Source organism: Antechinus flavipes, chromosome 5, assembly GCF_016432865.1.
Source record: "Antechinus flavipes isolate AdamAnt ecotype Samford, QLD, Australia chromosome 5, AdamAnt_v2, whole genome shotgun sequence".
Classification (NCBI taxonomy): domain Eukaryota; kingdom Metazoa; phylum Chordata; class Mammalia; order Dasyuromorphia; family Dasyuridae; genus Antechinus; species Antechinus flavipes.
Window position 1 is genome coordinate 169,592,855 of NC_067402.1, and position 17,975 is coordinate 169,610,829.

Genomic DNA, 17,975 nt, shown 5'->3' on the forward strand with positions numbered 1-17,975 from the left:
TTGTTCTGACAATGTGAGGATATTCAGATTTCATCAGTTCTGTCTCTAAAAGTGGATGGCATTTTTTATCATGGGTTCTTTAGAATGTCTTAAAAGGGTCATCATTATGTACAGAATGACAAGTCTTTCACAATCGACCATCCTAACAATATTGTTGTTACTATGTACAATGTTCTCTTGGTTCTGTTTACATCATTTGGCCTCAGTTTATATAAATCTTCCCAGGTTTTTCTAAAATCATCCTTTTATACCACAATAAAATTCCATCACAATCATATAGCATAATTTGTTCAGCCACTCCCTAGTTCATTGCTATCCCTTCAATTTCTAATTCTTGGACATTACAAAAAAGAGATGCTATGAATATTTGTGTAAACATCTTTGTGTAGGGGGTAGCTAGATGGCGCAGTGGATAGATTACCAGCTCTGAAGTCAGGAAGACCCGAGTTCAGTCTGGTCTCAGACACTTAAAACTTCCTAGCTGTGTGACCCTGGGGAAGTCACTTAATCGCAGTTATTTCAGAAAAAAAAAATCTTTTCATAAAATTCTTCTTTCATATTTATGGAATACAGACCTAGTGCTGGTATTGGTGGGTCAAAAGATAAGTCCAATTTGATATACTGTTCTCCAGAATAGCTATATTACTTCACCACTCCATCAACAATGCATTAGCATCCCCATTTTTCCACAGCTCCTGTAGCATTTGTCGTTTCCTTTTCTATCATATTAGCCAATATGATAGATAGAAGAGGTATCTATTTGCATTTTTATAATCAGTAGTGATTTTGATCATCTTTTCATGTGACTTGATAGTTTTAATTTCTTCTTTTAAAAAGTGGACATTCATATCCTTTGACCATTTATTAAATGGGAAATAGGGAGTCATTAAGAAACGAGACCATAATCAGAGAAAATTGCTATAAAATTTACCATTGCCCCTCCTGTTTTCCCTCTAATTTTTACTGCATTATCTTTGTTATGTAAAGCTTTATAATTTATGCAATCAAAATGTTTTACTTTTCATGATCATCTCTTATCTCTTGTTTGGTCATAAATTCTTCACTTATCCATAAACCTGATATTTACATTTTTCCTTTCTGCCCTAATTTACTTACTGATGATATCACTCTATATGTCTAAATCACTGACTCATTTTATTTAATTTATATTTATTTATTCATTTAGACTTTATCTTGGTACATGGTGTGAGATGCTGGTATATGCCGAGTTTTTGCCAAATTGCTTTTCAGGGTTGCCAGAAATTTTTGTCAAAAGTTGAATTCACACCCCAAAATCTTGGATTTCTGGATTTATCAAATACTAGACTACTATGTCATTTACTACTGTGTATCATATACCTAATCTATTTTATATATCCACTACTCTATTTCTTAACCAGTAAGAATACTGCTTTGTAATATAATCTGAAATCTGGAACTGCTAGACTGCTTTTCTTAAAATTTTATTTTCATTGATTCCCTTACTATTTTTTATCTTTTGTTCTACCAGATGAATTGATACTATTTTTTCCTAGCTCTAAAACAATTCTTTGGCAGTTCAGTATAGTTTTGAATGTGTTAGATAAAATTCTTATTTTAATTACATTGGCTCAGCCTAGCTAAAAGTAATAAATACTTCTTCAGGTGTTAGGTCTGTCTTTATTGTATGAAAAGTCATTTTGTAATTGTGTTCATATGATTGAACTTTTCTTGGCAGGAAAACTCACAATATTTTAAAGAGAAATCTTTCTATCTTACTGCTGGGTTTTGATAGTAGTATATAGAAATGTTGATTCATGTGGGTTTGTTTTATATTCTGCAACTGATACATTTGTATATGTTTCAACGACTTTTTTAGCTGATTCTCTAGCTGGTTTTCTAAGTATAGCATAAGCACATCATCTGAAGAATAATAGTTTTGTTTCTTCATTTTCTATTTTTATTCCTTCAATTTCTCTTTTCTTGTCTTAACTGCTATTGCTAGCATTTCTCATACAATATTAAATAATGGTGGTAATAATACATTCTTACTTCATTCCTGATCTTATTAGGAAGGCTTCACACTTAATTGTGTTACAGATAATACTTGTTTTCAGATAGACAATACTTATTTTAAGAAATACCTGTTATTTTTATTTTTTATTTTTTTGGGTATTTTTAATGGGAATGGCTATTACAATTTGTCAATGGTCTTTTTTCTATCTTTTGATATAATTATGTAATTTTTGGTTATTGCCAATTATTGTTCTAATAGGATCTTAGTGATATATTGCTGTAATTTCCTTAGTAGTAGTTTATTTAAATTTTTTGCACTGGTTTTCATTAGGAAATTAGTTAGCTCAAAGTTTTCTTTCGCTTTCTGTCCTCCCTAATTAAGGTATCAAAACCATATCTATGTCATAAAAGGAATTTAGTAGAACATCTTTATTTTTTCAAATATCTTATTGTTAACTGATTAAATAATCAAAGAACTGATTAATTGTTCCTTATATATTTTTTTAGAATTCACTTGTAAATTCATCTGGTCCTAAAGATTTTTTCCTAGGGAGCTCATTAATAATTTATTTAATTTCTTTTTCTAGGATAGGGTTAAGTAGTCTCTCTTTTGTTAATCTAAGCAATTTATATTTTTGTAAATATTCATTCATTTCACTTAGATTGTCAATTTTACTAGCACATTATTGGGTAAAATCACTCTTTATGTGTAATGTTCTCTTCTCTAAAATATAATGTTCTCTGGGAGCAGGTTTCTTGGGAGGGCTTCTGAAGGCAGCCTTAGTTTCAGTTCTAAGTAATAATCATTTCAAATGCAGTCAGCTGTCAGCTGTTCAGATCCTTTATTTTCTCTTTCCTTCACTTGGAGCTCGGCTAGCTTTCTGGAGGCCTTTTGGATCTTGGTTTCAATGTTCTCCACAGGACAGCCTGCCACCTATTCTCTGTCTTCCTTCGTTCTGCCCAACTGAATCCTGGGTTCTCTATCTCCCAGAGTGCTCTTTGGCCCGAGAGCTTCTTGCTTATATGCTGCACACTAAGTATACTCCAATCATTACATCAGTAGGAAACCATTATTTGTTGTAGGATTAAATCAATGCTAAATTAGATTTAACCAGTGTCTCCTCAATTCCATTGACTCAGTACCTTGTAAGAATTCTAACATCTCCCGCTTTCTTTTGATTTAGAACATAGATGGTTATGACCTTCCTGACTTCTCAAAAAGGTGAGAACCCCAAAAAAGAAGGTGATCACATCTTCCCTGATTGCTCAAAAAAGGAGTGAAAACACCATAAAAAAAAGGTGATCATGCCCTCCCTAACTGTTCAGGAAGGGAGATGAAAACACCAAAGGAAATGGGAAATCAAATCAGATTAGCAGGTTTCTAAAGGGACTCGCACTCTTAAAACAGGTATACATAAATCCATCAATATGGGAGGTATTACACATAACTACATAAATTGCATAAGTACATAGTAACATAACACAAGCTAGAAGTGATGTAACAAATAACATGAATCAACATGAAAATTTATACATGTCCATAAGTCCTAGAAATAGTCTAAAAGAAATCTATTGTCCATTAGTTCATGTGTCAGGAATCCAATAATTCTTGCAAGCTTTGAAGTCCTGAAGCAGTCTTTATCAACAATTTTTCATCTCAAGGAATCCAATGATTCCTGCTGGTTTTCAAGTCCTGAAGCAGTCTTTATCAACAATTTTTCATCTCAAGGAATCCAAAGATTCCTGATGGTTTTCAAGTCCTGCAACAGTCTTATCTTGTGTTGGGGAAGCCAATGATTCCTGCAGATTTTGTTCTTAGGTCTTCTTCTTTATTTCCAGATTTTTCTCTTTTTCTGTCTCTCTCTAGGTGCTCATTGCCATCCATCTGTTTCCTTCTCCATCTGTAGGAATTCAAGAAAACCCTCTCTCCCAGGCAGTTAACCTATCTAATTCCCTTCTATTTACCACTTTCTAAATCTCTCCTCATCATCTGGCAATTACAATGGAGTTGTTTGCACTAGACACTAGCCTGTTGGTTTAAAAAGCCTGTATTCTCCCTAGTTGTAATCCCTTTTTGCTATCTGATTGCTTTTCTGTTAGTTGGTCATGTAATCCCTTTCTGCCATCTGATTGCTTTTTGACTGATAGATCACATCAGAGTCCTGACCTTCTAAAGATTCTCTGGGTGTAACCTCAGCTGCCATCATGCCCCATCTGTCTTTTGTATGGTATGTTGGAGCTGCCCCCCCCCCCTCTCATTTCTCTGGGTCAATCTACATTCAGAGGCCCAGTGGAAGTCCTTGTGGCACTTTGGAAATGGGTTTTGGGTCTTCTCTCATCCTGTCCTCTCACTCTATCTCTGTATCTACACTGAGCTCTAAGATGTCCAACTTTTCTACACTGAAAACATCGACGAGTTTCTGTAGAAGTCCCTTGCCAAGAGGGACCCTGTCTTCCCATGTTCATCATGTTTGGGTATAATAAGCATTTGTGCCCACTGTAGCACAGCATCTTATGATCTCCTCTAAAGGAGCATCTTTGTCTAGTTCCCATATAATTCTTTTGCAAATCTCATTAGCATTTTCCTTAGCCAGATGTCTGGTCATTATTTCTGTAGCTGCATTTTCTCCAATGGTTCTTGTGACAGCTGTTTGCAAACGTCCCACAAAATCCGCAAAGGGTTCATTGGGACCTTGCTCTATTTTTGTGAAGGCTTCCGCTCAAATTTTTTTGTCTTGGGGGGGTGGGAGGGGGGGGTGGGGGAGACACTCCAAGCTTTTATTGCTGCAGTTGTGATCTGCTCATAAGCTGTTGTGGGATAATTAATCTATTTTGAATTCTCTCCATACTGACCTTTACCAGCTAGTTGGTCAAAAGTGATTTGTATGTTAACTCCTGTTTGCCTATTGCATCTGGCTTGAATCCTACATAATTCATGATACTCCGAAAGCCACAACAAGTTTTGTCCAGGTTCTAAATATGTTCTTGATATGGATTTCTAATCACTCGGGGTTAAGATTTCATAAGCCAAACTATCTAGTAACATTTCAACATAAGAGGATGTAGCCCCATAAAGAGTGCAACCCTTTCTCAAATCCTTAATTTTTTCCAAATCAAAAGGAGTGTATCTTCTCCTTTGTTTATCTGAAGAGCCAAGTTCTTCAATCACAAGGTATGCATTTATAAAATCAGATACATCCGGTCCTTCATTTTTTGCCTTAACTAATCTTGTCACAAGCTGCTTCATAGGTGGTGCTGAATGTGTTTCTGCCTCTCCCCTCCTCCTTCTCCCTCTAGCCATGAAGGGTTAATTGAGGGAAGTAGGTCAGGGGATTGAGAATGATCTAATTTCCTGCTGTGAATTCTTATCTGATTTTTCATCCTTTTCACCTAGTTTAGTTGGCACCTACCCCTCCTGCTCTTTCTTCTTTTTCCTTATTCTAAAACTTATATAATTTCCTAAAGCCAGTTGTATTAAATTATATGTATTAAGTGTGTCTTTGGAAATTGAGTCAGGTCCATTTTTATCGTAGAATTGACAAAGTTCCTCTCCTATTAATTTCCACTCGTTTAGATCCAATTCTTTTTCCATAGAGAACCAAGGAGAGATGTGCTGTATAGTTTCTAAAAGTTCAGTGATCTGCTAACAAATTATAATCAAACCTTGGCTTTTCATAACCCTGACAATGCTCTCTAAACATTTTCCTTGAGGAGAAACAGAAGGCTGTTTTCTAAACATCTCTCCCATTTCAGCTGAAATACTACTTTAGCCCTTTAACAAAGTTTCCTTGTGCTCACCCTAATTTCTGGGTCACAGATGAAGGTTCTTGGTCCCACGTTCAGGTGCCAAAATGTAATGTTCTCTTCTCTAAAATATAATGTTCTCTAGGAGCAGGTTTCTTGGGGGCCTTCTGGAGGCAGTCTTAGTTTCAGTTTTGAGTAATAATCACCTCAAATGCAGCAGCTGTTAAAGTCTAGATCCTTTATTTTCTCTTTCCTTCACTTGGAGCTCAGCTAATTTTCTGGAGGCCTTCTGGATTTTGGTTTCAATGTTCTCCACAGGACAGCCTGCCACCTGTTGTCTGTCTTCCTTCGTTCTGCCCAACTGAATCCTGGGTTCTCAATCTCACGGAGTGCTCTTTGGCCCCTGAGAGCTTCTTGCTTATATGCTGCACACTAAATATACTCCAATCATTACATCAGTAGGAAACCATTATTTGTTGTAGGATTAAATCAATGCTAAATTAGATTTAACCATTGTCTCCTCAATTCCACTAACTTAGCACCTTGTAAGAATTCTAATATTTATGTGTAGCTCTTATTTTTATGTTTCCTGAAAACAACATATTGTTGAATTCAAATGTTTAGTTTGGTATTCATTTCCATTTTATGAGTAAATTTATTCCATTCACATTCTAAGCTACAATTACGTATGTATTTTCCACCTTCCTATTTTTCTGCACTATTGTTCTCACCCTATTTACCCTATCCTTTCTCATTCCTCTGTTTTACTTTTTCTCACTACCTTGCCCTCCAATTCCTTAGCCTACCCATTTCTTTGAGTCCTTCTCTTATTGTCTTCCTCACCCTGTCCCCTTGTCCTTTTATTTCGTTCTGAATTGAGAAGACTTTTGTATCTTTCTAGATATATAAATATATGTTGGTTCTTCTTTAATACATTCCCAATAAGGTAAGATTCCAGCACTGTTCAATCCCTCCCCCCATTTCTTCTATATCAATAGTTCTTTTTATGCCTCATTTGTATGAGATAATTACTCCTTTTTATCTCTCCCTACAGGTTTTTTTCCCCGAGGCAACTGGAGTTAAGTGACTTGCTCAAGGTCACATAGCTAGGAAGCATTAAGTGTTTGAGACCAGATTTGAACTTCAAGGTTGGTGCTCTATCCACTGTGCCACCTAGCTGCCCCCAGTTTTATTTTTTTTAGAATCATATCAGTGTACTCAGCTCAGCTCATACTTTTCTTTCAAACTTCTCAAACAATAATAATAAGAGTACTGCTAATATTTTCACACATATGAAGTAAACAATTTGATCTTACTGAGTCCCTTATAATTGGTCTTTAAAGTCTACATTATATTTTTCCTGAATGTTATGTGTTGAATTTTCTTTTTCTTTTCTTTTCTTCCCCTTCTCTCCTCCTCCATTCAGAATTATACTTAACTTTGCTGAGTCTCTACCATCCTCTTAATCCCAGCTCTTTTACTCCGTGGAATAGAGTATTTCAAGATCTATCATTCTTCAATACAGTAGCTGCTAGGTCTTGGTAATACTTATGGTATCTCCATGATATTAAAGTTGGTGTTTGTTTTTTCTTTTATTGCTTCCAATGTTTCTTCCTTGATTTGGGAGCTCTAACACATGGCTATGATATTTCTGTTAAGTTTTCTTCCTTGGGATTACTTCCTAGATTTTTTCTATTTCCACTTTTTTCTTCTTGTTCTAGAACTTCAGGGCAATTTTCCTTGAAAATTCCCTATAATAATATATCAAGATTATTTTTATTGCAATTTTTAGACACTATTCTTAGGTTATTTCTCTTTCATCTGTCCTCCATCTCCAGTACAGATGTTTCTCCTCCATCTCCAAATATGATGAGATGTTTAATTTTTTTTTTTTTTGTAGTTTGCCATTCTTTTAATTTTACGATTTCTTGATGACTTAGATTGTCAATAGCTTCCCCTTGCCCAGTTTTAGTTTTCAAGGCAGTATTTTCTTCCTTATGTTTCTGATTCTCTATTTCTGGTTGGTTGGATTTTTTTCATAATTTTCTTGCTTTTCTTAGATTGCTCTTTTTTTTTTAAAAAAAAAATGTTTTCCTTGATCTCTCTTTTTGAATTTTAAAGCCCTTTTTAAGTGCTTCTGAGAACTCTTTTTGTGTTTGAGATCTTTTAATGTTTCTCACTGAAAAAGGAGGGACAATTTAAGCTCCATTTTCTTTTCTAATATGAACACAGATCTTCTCTATCCCCACAACAACTATCTGATAGTTGGGTTTTTCCTCTTTACTTATTCATGTTTATTAACTTGTTTATTTTGTTTTTAGTAGCTATCAGTGTATTCAAGTTGTAGTCTTGAAGTATGGCGAATGATGCCTGAAGCATCAGGTGCTTCTTAGTGTCATTTCTTGATATCAGTCTTAGGACCCAAACTTTGTTAAGCCACAGTTCTTTTTTACTGTCTTGACGCAGTTTCCCTAAATCATTCCACCTCAGTTTATAATTGTTCTGCTCAACCATCCTTTCCTCCTAATCATTATGATTCAGGTAAGGAGAAAGACCTTCTATTTTAGGCATCATCAGAATACTGGGTGCCTCTCCCTATTCTGTAATCCCAATTATCAGATATGCTCCATGCCTCCCCTCCCTCTGTCAGAACCAGATTGTTAGTCCCATGTTCCCGCTCTCAGCACCCTGACTCCGCCCTTGCCTCGCTCTACCCCGTCTGAGCCATGTGTATATAGGTCATTGAGAACTCAAATTGTTTGCTGGATTCTTGGAGATGATAAGTCTCATTAAGTCCTGGGACCAAACCACAGATCCATTTGGTTCCAGTAAATCTCTCCCTTTTAAATAAATTATTAAATATTCTCTAATCTCTATCTTGCCTCAGTTTCTCTGGCATTACAACTTAAGCTCTCCTCTCCTATGCCATGGTTAGGCCCTCAGCCATGGTATCTCACAAAAGTTCTTGCTTCTTGCATTTCTCCAGTGGCTACAAACCAGAGTTGTCTTTTCTCCCCTAGACCTGAACCTATGGACTTAAGTACCCAGAGCCAACAGGCTTCCTGCCCTTCACTACTGCACTCATCAGGCGTGTACTAGCTTCTTCTCCCTGCAGCCACAGTCCATGAAGAATCTGGTCTGCACAGCTGTGCTTGGGGACCCCTGACAAAGAAAGATCTTTCAATCTTTTCTTACTCAGCAGTTAGACCCCGACACAGTTAGAGAGAAGAAAGTTTCTAAAGCTGAGGTTGCCTTACAATCTAGTAGCCCTAGGGCTTGCAGTTTGTTGACTCTACACAATCAGCCTGGAGACATTTGTAATTCCCTTAGGCTGAACCTACACTTTAGGAAATCGGATCTTTCCAGAGGTATTCTCAATTGTTTTAGGAGGACAATTACTTTAACCCATGTTTATTTCTGCTGTTCTGAGGCAAAGTTCTGTCTTTTTTTGTGGAGGAAATTTAGAGAGCTGAAAGTTTTCTGACTTATTTTGCCACCTGCATAGAATCCTTTCCCAATAATTTCTTGAACTATGATGTCTAGGTACTTCTTGTGATAATGGCTTGTAAGTAATCCAGGAATTCTTAAATATTTCTCCTTGATCTATTTTTGAGGTCAGCTGTTTTTCTGAAGATGAATTTCACATTTTCTTTTGTCCCCCCCCTCCCAATTCTTTTGGTTTTGTTTTATTATTTCTTAATGTCTCATGGAGTCATTAACTTTCACTTGCCCAATTCTAGTTTTTAAGAAATAATTTTCTTTGGTGAACTTTTGCACTTTTTTTTCATTTACCCAATTCTGCTTTTTAAGAAGTTATTTTCATCATTGAATTTTTATATCTCTTGTTCAATTTGGTCAATTTTCTTTGTAAGGTACTATTTTCTTCAATTTTGGGGGGTGCGTTTTTTTTCTAATCTAGCTGTTAATTGCCTTTTTATAATTTTCTTTGTTTGCTTTCATCTCTTTACCCATTTTTTCCTCTACTACTGTTATTTCATTTTGAAAATAAAGTTTGTAAGCCTCTTCCAGAAATTCCTGTTGGGCTTATGTCCAATTTATTATTATGTTTCTTCCTTTGAGGTTTTCCTTGTAGTTATTTTAACTTTGTTGTCTTCTGAATTTGTGTCTTGATCTTTCATCAAAATAGCTTTTTGATTTTTGCCATTTGTTCTTTTTTTCCATCCTATATCTTGATTTGGAACTTTGTGCTAATATTGGGTTCTGTGAATGGTGAAGGGGCACTATCTTGAGTTTCAGACTTTTGTGCATTGCTGTTTTCAGAGATAGTTCTGAAGGATTGGAATTTGCTGTATTTTCAACGTAAAGTGTTCTGGGAAGAGGTGTGGTCGCTGCTTTTCTGTTTTATATTCTGGTCCTTACCTAGAAAGGATCCCTGGTTCTCTCTCAGAACTTACACTTCCTCTTGACTGAAAGTGCCCCTCCCTGCTCTTGAACTATGACCCAGAAGTAAATATATGCAATGAAGTTGACATTCTGGTCTTGCAAATAATGCTAGCATACTAGATTATTAGGGACCCTAAAAATCTCTTTCCATTTGCAAGGTCCCATTACTGTCTCTGTGAGATTCATGAAATTCTTACCTTCATTTATTCATTATTTATTTATTTATTTTTTATTTATTCTTCTTCTTTGCATACTAATTATAAGAAACACAAAGTCCCACCTCCTTCTTTCCTAGTATATTTCTCATTTTTTTTAAAAAAGAAAACCTGTGATACATGGAAAAGTTACTGGGGATGTGAAGACAAGAAAGTGCCTCGTCTTCAGGAAGATTACATTCTATTGAGGAAAAATAACACATAGAGTATATAGATAAATAAGCACAAAATATAATAAAAGTAAAAGTATCTGGGGGGTAGGAAGAACAGTAAAATCTAAGGCACAGAAAAAGGCTTAATGGAAAAGGTGACAGGAGTTAGCCCTGGAATGGTGCTCAATGGGTTGGAGAGATTGTGTCTTATACCTCTGGAATAATTACCTAAATCAATGAAATCACAAATCTATTTAAGCACTAAAGTTTAATTGGGAAAGCATGTTTGGAATTTTAAAATTTGGCTTTATACCATCAAGGAAGAAAGACCTTTACATTCATATGCTGAATCTGAATCTGAAATAGCAACAAAGTGTCTGTATGTCTTTCACTCTTTACACATTTATTTATTTATTTATTTATGTGTCATGATTGTATCCAAGGATTCTTAAGATCCTAAAAAGAAAGGCTTGCAATAAAAGTATCATGTGACATAGAAGAAAGAACATCAGACTTGAAGTCTCAGAACCTGATCTGAATTCTAGTTTTTTCAGTGACTTCTTCTATGATTCAAGTGAGGGAACTTTTCTAGACTTGCTTATTGATTTATGAAATGAGAGAGTAGGACTGTATGACAATGAACGTCACTTCCACCTCTACATATATGATTCTATGGTCAGCCACATACAAATTACCTTTGAAATATAATAACTTTTATCAAAATTTTCATTGTAATAAAATAAGCTAAAGCTTATTAGTTTATAATAATTTACCTTCAAATAAAAATAAATGTTACAGGTCCAGCCATTCTGCAAAGAAATTTGGAACATACCCAAAAAAACATTAAACTCTGTACAACTTTTGACTCAGTAATAATACCTCTACCAGGTATAACTCCAAAGAGATCAAAGAGAAAAAAAGATTAATCTGTACAAAAATATTAATAGAAGCTCTTTTTTGTGTGGCAAAAAATTGAAAACTGATGGGGTGTTCATTAATTGGAGAATGGCTAAACAAATTATTATTTGAATATGATAGAATACTATTATGCTATAAGAAATGATGAAGGAAATAGCTTCAGAAAAACCTGGTTAGACTTTTATGAGCTGATACAGAGTGAATATATCAGGAGAATGATTTATACAATAATATAATTATTATGAAGATAATTAATTCTGGAAGACTTAGATATTCTGATCAACACAATGATCAGCCACAATTCCAAAGGACTCATTAAAAAACACTATCTACTGCTTTTCTGAAAGAAAGGTTATGAACTCAAGAATACAGATTGAAATATACATACATATACATATATCTATATGTATGTATTTTGGACATGTCTAATCTGGGAATCTGTTTGGCTTGTCTATGCATATTTGTAACAAGTTTTGTTTTTCTTACTTTTTCAAAAGGTAGAAAAGGGGGAAGGAGAGAATACAGAATTGTAAATACAATAAAAAATAATTTTTAAAAAGTAAATGTTACATACCACATAATTACTGACTGTTTCTGTCACAACACTACGGACAGGTGCTTTGGAGCCTCCTGGTACTGCAATCGCAGGAGAAGGTGGAGGAATCATGGCAGGTGATATAGAAGCTTGTGGAGGAGGTGGTATAGGCACTGGAGGCGGAGTCATGTGAACAGGTACAGGTGCTGGGGATGGTACAGGGGGTGGTGATTTGGGTCTAGTAAGAGAGGGAGATGGTTTAGCCTCTGGCGCTGGAACCACCTTGCTGATGACACTGTTAACACAAAGGAAGAAATGTATGTAAGAATAAAACTGAATATAATTCAACAAACATTTATTAAGTGCCTACAATGTTCAAGGGGCTGTATGCTAGATGTTAGTAATACAAAGAAGAAAATAAAATACTTTTTGTTATCAAAAAACTTATATTCCATTAGAGGGATATAATATGTACAAAAAGACAAATCAATACAAAGAATTTTAAGAGGTGGAGTGCAAAGACATCTGGAGGAATAAAAGAAGGGCCTCAATTAGGAGATGGTGCCTGAACCAGGCCTTGAAAAGTGAAAGGATGATAAGGGTTGGAAGTGAGGAAAATATATGTTCTGGCACGATGTAATAAATAATCTAGCAGATTTATTTTACTCATCTTTCAACAAATTCTGTTAAAGTTTTGATTTAGAGAGGGAAGAAAATCCTTAAATTCAAAGGTTTACATTAGTTTCTATTGTCATCTAACCAAAATATATCTATATCTATATCTATATATATCATATGTTATACATAATATATAAAACATGTGTGTGTGTATCATTATTATTCTCCCAAAAAAACATGTTTCCATAGAATAAATATCAACCAGGGTTCTTTCCCAAAGCTCTTAGTTCTGTATATATGTTAACTTACTTCTTTCTCTAAAAGGCTACAAAGTTGTCTCCAAGATTGATAGGCCCAGAAAACTATGGTGTAAATCAAGTTTCTATAGCTTGGCTTCCCAGCATTTAAGGGACATGGAATCTGTAGAGTCCCAAAACTCCAGACTTGTAAAATGTCTCAAGAACACATAAGTTAACACTGCCCTGAGTCACCATTCCTTAGTCTGGCTGACCAGGGATGTTTTCCTTATAACACCAAAAGTTCGCTCCTTTACTGAAGAGTAAGTATCGAAGCTAAGAGACAGATTCTTGTTAAGTATCCTTTCTAGCTACAGCTAAAATAAACTTCCTTTAAAAAAAAAAAAAACTGAACTTACGAGATAAAACATGCATTTCCATAATAAAACAGATTAGAAAAAAAGAGTATTGCAAATGAAACTACAAATCTATTATGTACAACTTGCTTTTTCTTTTAAATTGATAAGTTATCATGTAACTTTCTTTTATCCCTTTTCTTCCCCAATCTGTCCTAGAAATGGCTACCATTAGACAAAAATATGTATGTAAATATGTATACAATAACACACACATATATGCAAAACCATACTAAACACACTTTTATTTACCATTCCTTTCTCTGGATGCAGATAACAACTTCTTTCTCCAGTTCTTTGTATGGATATTTATAATAGTCAAAATGACTTACTTGCTTAAAATTGTTCTTAAAACAATATTGCTATTACCATATACGATGTTTTCTTGGTTCTACTCTTCATTATTTCATGAAAGTCTTTACATATTTTTTTAAAATCATTGAGCTCATCATTTCTTATAGCATAGTAGTAGGTTATATACACAACTTGTTTAGTCATTCCCCAAATGATGGATAGCACTACAATTTCCAGTTTTTTGCCACAACAAAGAGAGCTACTATAAATATTTTACATCTTTCTTTTTCTTTTTCTCTAATCATCCTGGAAAACAATTCTAATGGTGGTATTGCTGAGTCACAGGATATAGTCAGTTTTAAAACTCTTGGGGTATAATTCTAAATTGTTCTCCAAAATGACTGGATAAATTTACAGTTTCAGTCCAAAAATGTCCCAATTTTTTGACATCTCCTTCAGCATTTGTTGCTTTCTCCTATCATTTTAGCCAATCTGAAAGGTATAAAATGATATTAAGTTTGTCTTAATTTGCATTTTTCTAATCAATAATGATTTAGAACTTTTTTCTTATGACTTGCCTATTTTTCTAAATGATTTATTTTATATCAGAATCAGTTGGTCTTTAAGTATTTCATGGAATTCACCTGCAAATTCATTTGGTCCATGTGCTTTTTTTCCTTAGGAAGATCATCTTATGGTCTGCTGATTCCTTTTTCTAAAAGATATTCTATTTTCTTTTCTGTTAATGTAGACAGTTCATATTTTTGTAAATATTCTTCCATTCCACTTACATTGTTAAATTTATAGGCATATAATTGAGCAAAATAACTCTTCATAATTGCTTTGTTTTCATCTTTGCTAGTGGTATATTCACCCTTTTCATTTTAAATACGACTTATTTGCAAAGGATATGAACAGATAATTTTCAGACAAAGAAATTAAAACCATTTCTAATCATGTGAAAAGGCGCTCTAATTTTTGATCAGGGAAATGCAAATTAAGACAACTCTGAGATACCACTGCACACCTCTCAGATTGATTAATATGACAGAAAAAGAAAATGACAAATGTTGGAGGGGATGTGGAAAACTGGGACACTAATACATTGTTGGTGGAATTGTGAACTGATTCAACCATTCTGAAGAGCAATTTGGAGCCATGCTCAAAAAGTTATCAAATTGTCCATATCCTTTGATCCAGCAGTGTTTCTACTGAGCCGATATCTCAAAGAGATCTTAAAGGAGGGAAAGGGATCCACTTATGTAAAAATGTTTGTGGCAGCCCTTTTTATAGCGGCAAGAAACTGGAAATGGAGTGGATGCCTATCAGTTGGAAAATGGCTGAATAAGTTATGATATATGAATGTTAAGGAATATTATTATTATGTAAGAGACTATCAGCAGAATGATTTCAGAGACACCTGAAGAAACTTACATGAATGATGCTAAGTGAAATGAGCAGAAACAGGAGATCATTGTACACAGCAACAAGGAGATTATACAATGATCAATTCTGAAGCCATGGCTCTTTCTAACAGTGAGATAATTGAGGCCAGTTCCAATGATTTTGTAATGAAGAGAGCCATCTATACCCAGGAGAGGACTGTGGGAACTGAGTGAAGATCATAAAATATCATTTTCACTCTTTTTTGTTGTTGTTTGCTTGCATTTAGTTTTCTTTCTCTTTTTTCCTTTTTGATCCAATTTTTCTTATGCATCAAGATAATTGTATAAATATGTATACATATATTGGATTTAGCATACATTTTAACATGTTTAATATATATTGGATTACTTGCCATCTCTAGGAGTGAGGATGGGGGGAAGAAAGAGAAATTTGCAACACAAGGTTTTGCAGGGGTTAATGTTGAAAAATTATCCATGCATATGTTTTGAAGATAAAAAGCTTTAATAAAAAAGTGAAAAAAAATATTATTCATTTAAACCAACTCCTAGTTTTATTTATTAATTTAATGGTTTTCTTACACACAATTTTATTAATCTCCCCTTTAATTTTTAGGATTTCCAACTTCGGGTTTAACTGGAGATTTTTAGTTCTTTTTCTATTTTTTTTTTTTTAAATTGCATACCTAATTCATTGGTCTTCTCTTTCTCTATTTTATTGCTATAAGAATTTAGATACTTTTTTTTGATTATTGCTTTTGATGTATCCCATAGGTTTTGATATGTTCTCATTATTCTCATTCTCTTTAATGAAGTTATTAATTACTTTATTAAATATATTTTTTACTGTACTATGATTTGAAAAAAGATGCTCTCAACTGTAATTTTTTATGCTGTAATATGTGGACAATCTTTGTAAAAATACCATATGGTGCTGAGAAAAATTTATTCCTTTCTATCCTATTCAGTTCTCTCTAGGTAGCTAATATTTCTAGCTTATTTAAAATTCTATTCACTTCCTTGACTCCTTTCTTATTTATTTTCTGGTTGAATTTATCTACTTCTGAAAAGGGAAGATTAGAGTATTACAGTACAATTGTCTATTTACACCTGTAATTCAAATAACTTTTAAAAAAAATTTAGTGTGATAACATTTAGCATATATAGATTTAGTACTGATACTACTTCACTGTCTGTGGTGTCTATTATCAAAATATACTTTCCTTATTTATCTCTTTTAGTTTTAACTTTGTCTGAAATCATGATTGCTATCCCTGCCTTTTTTTTTTTTTTTTTTTTTTTTTAAACATCAGCTGAAGCATGTAAATTCTATGTTGGTTCTTTAACTCTTTGTGCCTGTTTCAAGTGTGTTTCTTATAAAACATATTGTCAGATTCTGCTTTTTAATCCATTCTGCTACTGATTTCTATTTTATGGATGAATTCATCCAATTCAAAGTTATAATTGCTATTTGTGTATTTCCCTCCTTTTGGAGTTCAAATGTTGGAGTTGTTGTTCTTCTTAAAACACAGCCGATTTAGCTTAGAGCCCTCCGAATATCTCCAAATCCAAGGGTTTTGTCCTTCAGCCTCTGCCTCTGCTTTCTTCTGCCTCCAGCTAGCACAAAGATGGAATGAATCTCTTGTTTCCTTCACTTGGGGCTTGGCTAGCTTTCTGGTGAGTCTTTCAGACCAGCTTGGTCTCAGTGGGGGAAGTGCAGAAGCCCAGCCACCAATTACAGTGGTGTGAGATGAAGATGAATCTGGTTGTCCGCTGAACTCTCGACTTGTAGCTTCTTCCTCTGAAAACTCTTCTTCTGCCACCAAATGGAAAATATTCTCCCTTGCCTTGGAGAGAGGGCTTCTGACGTAATTCAGCTGAAATCTCCCAAAGTACTCTGTGTCTGCACCAGAGTGCTCCTCTCTAACCAGTTGAACTCTCTTCTTTGACCAGCCAGCCAAGTGGAATATATTCTGGAATAGCTCTCTCTTCACTGGCCTTATATCTGACTCTTCTGAGAGAATGGGATTATGGGTTTTCTCCCATAGTGCTCTCTGGGGGAGGTGTGAATTCACAAAGTTACAAAGTTTACTTTGTGAATCTGGCATACTTGTGAACTCCCCTGAGTAAAGGTGTAAACACAAGCATTGTACTAATTAGTTCTACTTAGTACCTTGTTTCAAGTTCTGGCCCAAAACATCTTGTAAGATCAGATCAACAATCTATCAACTCTAATGAGTTAGCAGTTTGTAAGGATTCCAACACCCTCCATTTTATTTTTCCTCACTACAGTCTTCAGCCTCCTTTTTTTTACCCTAACCTTCCTCACAGGTTTAACTGTGGTAACTTCTACCCACTATCTTCCTAATCCATATCCTTAAAACCCCCTCCTGATTCTTTTCAATTTCCCTATTTTTTACTCTATCCATTCTTCTAAGAGGCTCTCCTTTATCCTCTCCCTCCAATCTCCTAAATCTTTTGAAAAGTCCCTTCCTTAGTCTTTCTCCCCGTCTCTTATTTCTTTATAAATTGGGAAGACTTTTATGTCCTTCTAAATGTATATGTTATTTCCTTTTTATCCCAGATCTAATGAGATTAACATTCCAGCACCACCAGTCCTTTACCCCTACCTGCTTTCTCTGTATTGGTTCTTCCTTTCATGTTTCACTTACATGAAATAATTACTTTTTACCTTTTCCTACCCATTTTTTAAAGAATCATTCCATCATACTCAGCCTCAAACTGATAGTGACAGTTTTAAGAATAGTGATAACTTTTTCACATGTAGTTTGATCTTATTAAGTCCTTTATAAGTGGTCTTTAATGTTTATTTTGTATTTCTCATAGATCTTACATGTTGAATTTTCCATTGAGTTCTGGTCTTTTTGTCACTAAATGTCTTTGAGGTGGTGGTTCAGGATCATACTTAGCTTTGTTAGGTAGGTTATTTTTGGTCACAACTCCAGCTCTTTTGCTCCTCAAAATCTAATATTCCAAGACCTATGGTGTTTTAGTGTGGAAGTTGTTGGGTCTTGTGTAATCCTG

The 17,975-nt window shown here is 34.5% G+C and overlaps 1 protein-coding gene across 1 annotated transcript in view; it reads right to left on the minus strand.

Moving 5' to 3' along the window:
• The window catches only part of TAF3 (TATA-box binding protein associated factor 3), a 244,318-nt gene that overhangs the window by 8,853 nt on the left and 217,490 nt on the right, over positions 1–17,975 (minus strand). Inside the window, exon 5 of the mRNA XM_052000587.1 lies at positions 12,003–12,258. Within this exon, the coding sequence (XP_051856547.1) occupies positions 12,003–12,258 (256 nt within the window). The remainder of the gene's footprint in view (positions 1–12,002; positions 12,259–17,975) is intronic.